General features: G+C 36.7%; 1 protein-coding gene across 1 annotated transcript in view; it reads left to right on the top strand.

Annotated features, from left to right (window-relative positions):
* The first annotated feature begins 2125 nt into the window (after positions 1-2125).
* clmna (calmin a) overlaps positions 2126-11597 on the top strand; it is a 59345-nt gene continuing 49873 nt past the window's right edge. The window contains exon 1 of the mRNA XM_056476749.1: positions 2126-2478. Within this exon, the coding sequence (XP_056332724.1) occupies positions 2394-2478 (85 nt within the window). The 5' untranslated portion in view covers positions 2126-2393. The remainder of the gene's footprint in view (positions 2479-11597) is intronic.

The following is an 11597-nucleotide window of genomic DNA, read 5'->3' as shown; positions in this document are numbered from 1 at the left end:
TTTAAGTTCAGGCTACATAAATTTGTTAAAAGTGTTAACTTAATTAATTTGTGTTGGGACAACATGAATGAATTGTGTGGAACCCTGCATTTTTTACAGTGTGTAATAAGCAGACAAACTACATTTGCAACACAGAACTATAACTGCATTATATTACATATAATTTTAATAATATATCATCAAAATGAATGACAAGAATCTAGAAGACATCTACAACTTGTAGGCCATTATAGGCATATTATTACTGTGACAAATAAGCAAATGTATCTTGTGGCACGATTTCCACAAAATACGGCTGCTGACTGGAATTTTTAAAATGAAAATGTTTTGCTGATTTAGAAGCTGCTACTACATATATCAAGAAGGATCAAAAATCTCGTGTTCTTGAATGATTGAATTCCGTCAAGAGCAAAAACAAAGTAAAGATAAGCTACTGTGTCTCTACCGCATGTAACCAGTTTATTATCCTTAATCGCTAACCTTTATACGACTCTTCTAGTTTGTTATCAGATGGTGTAGTGTGTGTTGGTGTCATTTGAAAAGAAGTGCTCACGATTACAGATGGTTGTCTATTACAGCTCGCGTTAAACCTCGATCAGTCGGATGGGGGCGGCTTGCTTATTTGCACATCGCATGAAGCAGATTTAGCTCGTTTGTTGTCTAAAACACATGTACATGTAGTTGTGAACGACCACGGTGTCCTTCACAATTACACGACTCAAATGCGGCACAATACCGCATACATACTCAATCCTTCAAGAAGTCTTTCGTCAGTGAGAGGAACGAGTGAGAGAAATCTGCCTGCGTTGGGAAGAATGATTCACTTTAGTGAACCGATTCGCTCTGACGGTAAGTTCAAATGAATTGAGTAGGACAATTGATTCACCTGTTCCTGGGAGTCTTCACTCAAAATAGTCCACTGGTTTTATTGTTTTCCAAGTCACAATTATAAGTTATTGATTCTCATAAAGGTTTGATAGCTCACAAATAAAGCTAATAAGTATTGTGATAAAAAAAGGTTTCACACACCCATTTTTGCAAAATAATTTTATTCATTAATTTTCCTTCGGTTTAGTCCATTTATTTATTAGGGGTCGCCACAGCGGAATGAACCGCCAACGTATCCAGCATGTGTTTTACGCAGCAAATACACTTATACACTCTCGCACATACATTATGGCCAATTTAGCTTACCCAATTCACCTATAGCACATGTTTTTGGACTGTGGGGGAAACCGGAGCACCCGGAGGAAACCCACGCTAACACAGGGAGAACATGCAAACTCCACACAGAAACGTCAACTGACTCAGCCGGGACTCGAACCAGCGAACTTCTTGCTGTAAGGCGACAGTGCTAACCACTGAGCCACCGTACTTCCCTCAGGATTTCTTCAAAATAATATGGCTTTATGGCTTTAGTTTTTTTCTGTTGAATACAGAAGATACTTTGAAGAATGTTGGAAACTGGCATTGACATTGAACCTATGTCAGTGCATAAGATTTTCTACTCCTTCAGAATATTTTCTTTTGTATTCAACCGAACAACAAACACACATACATGCGAATAAATGTTGAGTAAAGATGACAGTTTTTTTGAGGTAACGATTTTTTATCACTTTATATATTTTAAGCTCCAAAATGTAACTTACTTTTACTAGAAATATATACACTTACACCTTTTTTGAACCCAAATATTTAATAATAGTCCATAAGACATTATTATCAAATCCAGAGTAAATACTACGACATTATTTCTCAATACTGTCACATTTTATATGAGTATTTGTGAATATGAAAATATTTCTATTAGGGTTCTCAAATTTAAATTGATTTAATTTCATGAATCACCAAGGACCACAGATTCAGTTAAAATGTTCTACTGATAAAAAAAAGTCCCCCACATGTTTGAAAGCCTGAGGGGTGAGTAAAATTACTAGCAAAAAAATTTGGGTTAATTTCTCATTTGACTGGCTTCAGAGACCACAGCTGCACCAGACTGAAAAAGAATCGGTTCAATAGAGTGATTCTTTCAGGAATCAAACATGAGCGAGAGAGACAGCGCCGCCCTCGCAGTATCAGAGGTAGTGTAGGCGTGTTCAGAGGATCCTGCAAACATTAACCAGGTGGTTTTTTCCTCCCACATTTCCCTCTCATTTTCCTCCTCACAGCAGCGCTGGAGAGACTTTGTTGTGTGTCACGAGGAATCAAAGTAACTTTACTGGAGCAATGCGGGAGCCGAGCACCAGCATCTTATCGGATCTAGACCCCTGAAACCCGCACAAACTCCACTCATGGCCACCGCCTGGCCACCGGCCACACAGAGTACTTTATAACAGAGATCTGCGGAGATCACGGGACGGAAGCTTCTTAAAACGAGCAGCTGTTTGATCCAGATGGCGGGACACGAATGTGATGGTTGGTTTGAACGGGAGGAATTGATCGGGCAGATCAGCGACATCCGAGTGCAGAATCTGCAAGGTAAGAGTGCTCGCTGGAGGCATGGGATGGGTGAAGGGGGATAAATATTTCATGATCACCAACATTTGTGTAGGAAGTAACTGGAGTCGGTCTAATGCCTCCATTCATCATTCGTTGCTGGAAAAAAGGGAAACATTCACGTTTAATGTCGGCGAAGATATAACAGTGTTGCGCTGTAGTGTTTCATTATGGCAAGCCGTTTTAAAAATTACTGTAACTCTGTAAATGTTAATGAACCCACCTACAACATACTATAGTAACTATTATAATGTTTTTAAACCAGAGTATATTATACTGTATTATAGTATTTGTTAGTGAATTCTACAGAATACTTTAGTATCAACCAGTGAACTGATAAAATGTAGTAAATACTACAGTAAACTGTGGTGTATTGGTGTATAATATGCGTTTTATTGTTGTAGAAAACTACAATATTGGGTGATTTGTTTATATTGCTATAGTTTATATTTGTTTATATTGCTATAGCAACTGTAGAATTACCACAACAGGTTCAAGTAGTATACTATTGTATGTTTCAGAAACACTATAGTATTTACTATAGTAATGTTTCATTTGGGCAGTTTTATAGCTATTACTAGGTAATTAATTGAATAATTTACTGTTATTGTTTTTAGTCTCTATGCGCTTGTTAAGTCATGACATGGAATACTTTTTCCGGGTCTAAGCCGCTACTCATTTGAATTGAGAAAATAGTAATTTATGACCACTTTTTAGCCATATCACACATTAAATTTGATATAAAATCATGGTGTACACAACAGTCTCTGCATCACAGGCACCAATATTTTAACAATTTATATATAAAAAAAAATTAGGCATGGATATAAACAGTATATTGTGTTTGTTGATTTTCGAAAAGTATTACACATTGCTTAAACATTTATTATTACCATTTGTTGAGTCTCCTCATGCAGTTTAATAAAGCGCTTGGACTCAGAAGCTGCTTCGCATGATGTCACAATTAACAAGCGGATGAAATATTCTGAAAACGTGAATTTTTGTGATTTGTAAAATTCAAGTCAACGGGTATCGGAACTTTGTACTTGAAATTGTACTAGCCTGGTTTCCATAATTTCTAACTTGAACCAATTGAAAGTTTGCAAAACAATCACAAATGCAAATTTGTTGGCTTTCTGTCAAGTTGTTGGAGCGCCACTGACAGTAGTATTGGTAACCTAGTGACCAACAGTAAACAAGGCAAGCATAATGCTGACAGATTAGGGCTGTGGGTGTAATGTTCACTACGTCAGAGTTTATTTAGCAAATGCATTTCCGTCTCAAGTGATTTGCATTTACCCTTTTCACACAAGTCCAAAAACCGCCTTAACTATCTTTAAAAAATAGTTTTTTGTGAATTAAATAATTTTTATTATCATCTTAATCTCATCTTTTCTCATGCAGTACTTTAAAATGCACATTAGCACAGGGTAATGGAAACCCAGCTATTGAGGACTTGTGTGAACAAATACTGTTTATTATTTACTAGAATTTAAGTAATACAATGCTTATTATTAGGAAAAAAGTAGTAAAATGCATTCCGATGCTTCTAATATACATGCATAAATATAATGGCTCTCGAATTGTATTTTTTGTGAGATACTTTTACTTAGTATCTTACAAGTAGGGATGCAGCGATTATAGTCTGAGGAATAATCACAGTTTCACAGTTATCACGATTATTATGCATTCATTGATTTAAAAACAAGACTAGTTTTGAAAATCACATGAAAACTTCTTATATTTGAAAGTGTTACTTATTGCTGCTCAGTATCTAAATAATACAGCACAAAAACAAAAAAAACAAACAAACAAACAAACAAATAATAGTCCATTTCTCTTTGGACTTAAAAATAAGTGGAAAAAAGTTTTTTGGCATTACGACATAAGTAATAATTCTACACTGAAATAAATGACACATTTAATAAATATAAAAATAAGAATAAATAAAAAATAGTATTTGTCCAATGTAAATCTAAGCATTATATTTGCTAAGTATTTCCCTTAAAGAGAACAAATGTAGTCATGGCTACTGAACCTATGTCTGAATGGCACTTATGATCAACTATATTATGAATGTGTTTGGTAATTTTATTTTGTATTTGTTTACACTTTGTAGTAGAAATGTGTATATTCCATACAAAGCATGAAGCTGAACAGTCAGTTCTTGTCACATGACTCGTGGTGCGCTCGCAACATTAGTTAGTTTTAACTTAAGGAATGTTAATGTTTAAACTGCTTGCCATAGTCCTGAGTTCAATTCAATTCTAATTAACTTGAGGCACATTGACAGCTGATGGGATGGTTAACCTTTCACATTTGAGAAGCTTAAACAGCCTGTCTGGTTTAATGCTTGTTCTAAAATTGGTTTAATTTATGGATATGTTGTCGGTACCAATGGGTCACTGAATAAAAAGGCTGAATAAATTTCAGCCATTTCATTTTTAAAGATAATTTTCTCAAGAAGTGAAGCAACAGCTACCTAAATATAGTCTTCTCAGTGACTGTTCCTCTTGCAAAGCTGCAGCAGGTTTTCTTTCTTGTTTGACGCATAAACAAGAATAAATCATTGCCCTGGAAAGAATTGATTTAATGAGCAGGAGTTTTACACATCACTGATTGTGCTTTGTCATCAATTATTTTAATGTGCACCATTAATCGTTTCTCGGTGTTGGACCGGTGGCGTTTGAGCGCTGTGTTTTGCAGGCTGCATGACTATGAATGACTAAACTCATGTTAAGCAGGGAGAGCATGAACATAAAGTATCTCTCTGAAAAACTTTCAGGTGTTTTTCACTGGAGGGCCACTCCTGTGCCCTGATTCTGTTCATTGCAACAGGGATTTAGAATGGCTTGTATTTGGCTTAATGGCAGAAAAAATATAAATGAAACACTGCAGAAAACAGATGCTTGGAGCAGATTACATAACGTCTCATCTTTATTGAAAGAGCAATGCCCTCTGTATGGGACTACCGGAATTCCCCATGGTGCCATATTTTGCAGGCCTTTGAGAGCTTTCAGATAATTGGGAGGCAGACTTATTATTGCATGTCTGCTGCAGGTTTGTTTTGAGAAGGAAGAAAAATCTAGGTTTATATCCACACATGCTCCTAAATGGTGTCTGAAAATCAGAAGTACATGAAATATCAGTGGCCAGCAAAGGATTATTTTGCAGTCTCTGCAATGTGAAATGCAAGTGAAAGTAAGTTTCTGTGAAAATGATGTGGAGCGTGATGAAACAAGGTGGAAAGATCTAGATAAAATCTAAACAAGTAGTCACAAGCGATGAAGTCATGGTAATACCATGCAGAAATGGTAATGATGACTCCAAGCAGAACTCTGTGATTGGATTACTGTAAATGCGTTTTAATGGCAGGTGAAAATCGGGCCTAAATGTTAATCGGACACCCATTTATGTTTTTATGTCTAATATGGTAATACGTTGCATTTTTTGCAGTTATTGAAAATAATGTTTTGTCAAATAGCATATGTAAAGTAGTTTTTTTTTTGTTGTACATTTCATTCATTTTCCTTCGGCTTAGTCTCTATTTCGGAGGTTGCCACAGCAGAATGAACCGCCAACTATTCCAGCATATATTTTTACACAGCGGATGCCCTTCCAGTACTGGGAAACACCTTATACACACTCATTCACACACTCATACACTACGGCCAATTTAGTTCATCCAATTCACTTAAGGTGCACTCACACTATGCTATCCGAACTGTGTCCAGATACGTTTCCTGGTTCATTTAACAAGTGTGATTGCTATGAATCGGGCCCAGGTGCGGTTCAATTGGCCGGCCCTGGCCCAGATGGAAGAGGTGTGTTAGAGCGTTCACTTGGGCTTCGGCGCAGTATGCTTGTAGTGTGAGTGCAAAGCGCGTCTGAGCCCGAAACTTAAGACGCGACGCCATTTTTAGGCACTGTTTCATATAGATTTATTAATCATTCTTACTTTTCAATGTACGCAAACTGTCATAGTTTATTAGACGCAAACCCCTCACTGCACGACAGCTGCACCTTCAGCAAACCTCCTAATACGTGCAGCACAAGGACTTTTATGATAATTTATGAGAGCCAGAAGTTGTGGATCTGTTCAGCAAAATATTTGACTGCATGTCACTGCATCCCAAACGACTACAAATAGTACAAAAAATATACCTAAAGCAATGTCCACTGTGCTGAGCGAGAGCGCTTCTCTTCTGTTAAACTGAACAGTCGCACCATCAATGACATTAGCGTGCTGCGGTTCAGATGGCAAAATGCAGTGTGAGTGCTAACCACTGAGCCACCAATGCCGCCCATTTTACATTTCAATTCAATTTTATTTATATAGCACATTTAAAACAACCATCATTGACCAAAGTGCTTCACAATGTCAGAATGAGTAAAAAGTAAATAAAAATTCAATTAAATTAACAAACGCTGTATTCTATTAAAAAAACTCAACTCGAAGTGAACGCCAATGTATACAGGTGCTCAGATGAGCACATGACAATGTGTTGTGTCTGTGTGTGGTCACGTGATGTGCGTTTTCAGCGGTATAGTGTCGACGGAGGGCGGTTCAGAAATGCTAGACGAAACGCCAGTGTGGACGTGGATCATTTTTGTTCTAAAATGTCATTTTAAAACCAAGATGTATTAGTGTAAATGGGGCCTAAGTGTGTATTTTTCGTGAGCTGGTTTGCGATGGGGGCTGGGCGGAGGATCACAATGCTGGTTTAGCATTGTGATGGCATCGTCTATCGACCCAAACCCCAATTTGTTTATAATTTTTTTGTACATGATTTACATCCTTACAAAATCACCACAGTCAATCTAAATGAATGATTTCTTTCCAAACAGCTATTCAAGCCATCTAGTGCAATAGTATTCATATCCTAATATATATTGTACACTCTCAGAAATAAAGGTAAGTGAGCTGTCACTGGGGTGGTACCTTTTTAAAAGGGACACGTTTGTACTTGAAGGGTTCCTATTGGTATCTCAAAAGTATATATTAGTACCTAAAAAATTTAAGAGGAACACTTTTCTACTTTTTAGGTACTAATATGTACCCTTGAGGTATTAATATGGACCTTTTAGGTTCAAATTTGTACCTTTCGAAAAGATACCACCCCAGTGACAGCTCGTGTACTTTTTATTTCTGAGAGTGTAAAAAACAAAATATCACAATGTCCGATTTTTTTTCAATATCGTGCAGCCCCAGCTTGAATGTTTGAGACATTTTATATGCATCTCCATCAATTCAGTCAGAATAAAGCAGGAAAACCAGAGCAGCATCTATCTTTGTCTTCAGGGTTCAAACTTGGTGCTTTTTTTCATAAAGTAAAGGTCTACGAATCTTCTGTTTTAGAAGATTCGTAGACCTTTACTTTATGATAAAAAGCGCCAAGTGATAAAACAAAACCACTTGCTACGAAGTAGAGCACCGCAGATGATGGCAGTATTTAGTACTCATAAGTCTGGGACATCTGCTGAAGCGTTCTGAAGTGCTGAAACAGAGCCAGTGTGCGCTAGTGTAGAAAAAGTGCAATAAAGCAGAGATCAATGTGACTATACTGGACCAAGATGACTTTAGAGTTGTCAAGCAAGACAGATTTTCATATGAAGTGTTGAATGAGAAATTGCTGGAGTGCCCCCTCCTTCACTGGTGCACATGCATACTTTTTAGGCAGTTTAACTTTTTTTCAGAAAGCGCTGGTCTGTTTTAGAAAGCTTTTCGAAAATACTTGACCGTAGATTAGAAGACTGAGCTTGCAGGAACGTCTGGAAATCAGGACAGTATCTTCTTGTATTTTCCGTTCTTCCGTTTTTATCATCTGTAATTTTCCTCAGGCAGCTGAAGCAACTCCGATATCCACTCAGTGAAAAATTAAACTCCACTTTCAAAGCCTTCCTTCTGTTCCCTGTTAATGCAGAGAACATGATGAAATGATGAAATCTAAGTAGTTCATTCTTGTTGTGTGGCATGTTGTTTGGTTAAATGGTTCGTTCACCCAGAAAGGAGTATTCTGTCATCATTTACTGACCCTCGTCATTTACTCGTCCAAGTTTGTATGAATGCATTACTTCTGGAACAGAAAAGATGTGTTAGAGACCATATGACTCTTTGTTTTCATTAGTCCGTAATGTAACTTTGTAGAAGACCTGCGGAGTTATAAAGCTCATATTCTCCCACACAAAATGATTCATTCTGTCTGAGAACAGCTTCAGAACTGGATAAAACACACTGATATTTCTTCTAAATTTAAAATAAATTGTTGTCTTTTACAGCATAAAATAAGAGAAGACTCACGAAAACAATATTTGGTGAAATAATCTTGATTTTCTATCTTAGCAAATGAAAATAAAAATGCTCTGAATGACTATTTTTTTATGAGGTTTGGAAGAACTGTTATCAAACCTTTATAGAATAATACAAAAATGTTACTTTTTATTTCAAATCAAAACGCAATACTAGTACATCCAGAAAAACAGAATTTCGGCCCAGGGTCATTAAAAATATGTGCCGCAGACTACATTTTTACAAAAGGTTAAAAAATATTGCTCCGGGTATAGTTTTATTGCACATTTCAGAGAACAAATCCACTAGAGGGTGCTCTGCCTTTGTTTGAAACTTAAAAAATATTGCTCCGGGTATAGTTTTATTGCACATTTCAGAGAACAAATCCACTAGAGGGTGCTCTGCCTTTGTTTGAAACTTAAAAAATATTGCTCCGGGTATAGTTTTATTGCACATTTCAGAGAACAAATCCACTAGAGGGTGCTCTGCCTTTGTTTGAAACTTAAAAAATATTGCTCCGGGTATAGTTTTGTTGCACATTTCAGATGACAAATCCACTAGAGGGCACTCTACATTTTTCCGAAACTTAAATGTTGTTCCTGGTATAGTTTTGTTGCACATTTCAGATGACAAATCCACTAGTTGGCACTCTACATTTTTACAAATCTAATATACATCTGTAGGATTGGCTAGCGTTTGGGGTTATATCGATCCCGGTGCTAAATCAATACTTTTAAAACGGTACTGGTGCCTGAACTGATACTTCTAAGCCACAAAATTATCTGACAGTTGTTTTTTTTTTTTTATCATTATCATTGAACTATATAATTATATATTAATAGTAAGTTTGATGTATACATCAATTCATATTTTATATGTTTGAATATATTTGCATTGATATATTTTTTTGATCATTTGAATGCAAGATTAGCATTATGTAATTACGTTTACATGGACATTAGTAATCTGATGATTTGCCTTAATCTGAATAAGGCAATAATATGATTAAACTGTTTATAAGATTCTGTGTTACATGTTATCGCACATAGATCTATTAACGTCATTGCGTCAACACATTATTCATGTTTTCCTCCGCAGTTTAATTTTAATTTTTAATCTTTCAACATTAACTGCAGTTCGACAGTTTTTAATTTCATTCAGGAACATTTCATCCATGTCCCCGTGACAAAGGTATTGAATGAGAAAATGAAGTAAGGACTGCTGGAAGAGTGCTGTTTTAATGGAATTTGATACCGCACCCGAATGGAAAGGAAAGGGAAAAAAAGCTCTGCATTTCATGATGCGGGTGTCTGTGGTCCTTTAAGGTGATCAAAAACCGCTGTTTACATGGTAGAATCTTAATCAGAGTATTGTCTTAATCATATTAAAATCGGAGTATTGTACTAAGTAAATGTCCTAGATCATGCTGCAAGCTGTCAAAGACAGCATTCCTCTGCCTTTAAGTTGATTCCCTGTGCCTTCAAATGCTTTTATTAAGTTTGATGTGATTCCCCCCTTAAACGCAACTTTTGTAAAGCATCTGCTTCACGTTTCTGTGTCAGAATCCTTGCTTGTAAAATATCGCCAGACTTTAGAGCGCTTAGTTTAAGCAAATTTGATAATTGTGATCATGCGTGTTGATGAAGTGAGTTGTATGTACGGTGTCCGTACCCCTCAACGTTGTTTAGAATTAAATGTTTAAAGATGGTGTAACACAATGCGCACCTATGTGTGTCTCTGATGCACGCCTTGATGCTTCTTACGTCCTTGTCACAGCACCAGTGGCACCGAAATTCATATGCAGATTCAGTCCGGTCCATATGTATGGCACCGTGTTTCGCTACCCAACCCTAAACGTCACTTAGAGTACATTGTGTTGTATGTTTCAGATACTCGTCTTACTTGCGACCACATAGTTTTACCTTGATTTTGCATTGCTTTTATATCTTTTGTGCAAAGACCTGTATGAAATATCACCAGCACTGTAAATATCATTTGAAACTGCAGGCAAAATGCAGTATACTGTTTCTCAAATACGTAGGCTGAACTACATAATTTCAATGAGCCATGTGTTTTGAAGTGATCTCCTTTCCATAGCAGTATATTTTCTGTTGGGAATGGGGGCCCATGCAGCACTTTTTGAAAGTTACTTTCCCTGTTTTTTATCTTCAAGCTTATATTCTTGGAATTTACTGAAGAGTCTCAGATCAAATTTATGAAATAGTCCAGAACAGAACTGTAAATCCTCGGTGTGTCCCTGCTATTTCCCTAGATCCTCAATTGGTTTTTAGATCTGAGGGATTCTGTTTGGCTCTGGAACATCATCAGTGGAGGAGAGCCATACTGTAGGTGTACCATTATCTATATTTAGCCGGCACTTTCTTCATCACGCATGAGCGAGTCGCCCGCCTGACACAGACTGCATGTAAGGAAGATGCATCTGAGTGCTTGAAACCTCTGCAGATGAGGAATTATGTAAGACTGGTTAACTCTGTCGCTTCCGAGATGGTTACCAATGAATCTGAAAATGAATAATTGTGGGGTTGCTTTGTTTATGGGAAGTTTAGTCTGCAGTTTGTTAGCATTAAGGCTGGGCGATATTGCCAATAAATCACAAAAAAAATGTTTTGGTAAAGCTGTAGTTTAACTACCAATTCCGATGATTACTACTGGCTTATTACTTGGCTATTATTAAGATATCGGCTGTTTATTAATGTTTATAAAGTATGATCTTATTCTACATTCTTAATTCTTTTCAATACTTACAATAAAACCCAACACCTACCTTACCAACTACTAACAAGCAGCAAAT

Source organism: Danio aesculapii, chromosome 17 (genome assembly GCF_903798145.1).
Source record: "Danio aesculapii chromosome 17, fDanAes4.1, whole genome shotgun sequence".
In the NCBI taxonomy this organism is placed as follows: Eukaryota; Metazoa; Chordata; class Actinopteri; order Cypriniformes; family Danionidae; genus Danio; species Danio aesculapii.
The sequence above is the reverse complement of the archived record's forward strand: the minus strand, read 5'-3'. Positions and strand labels throughout refer to the sequence as shown.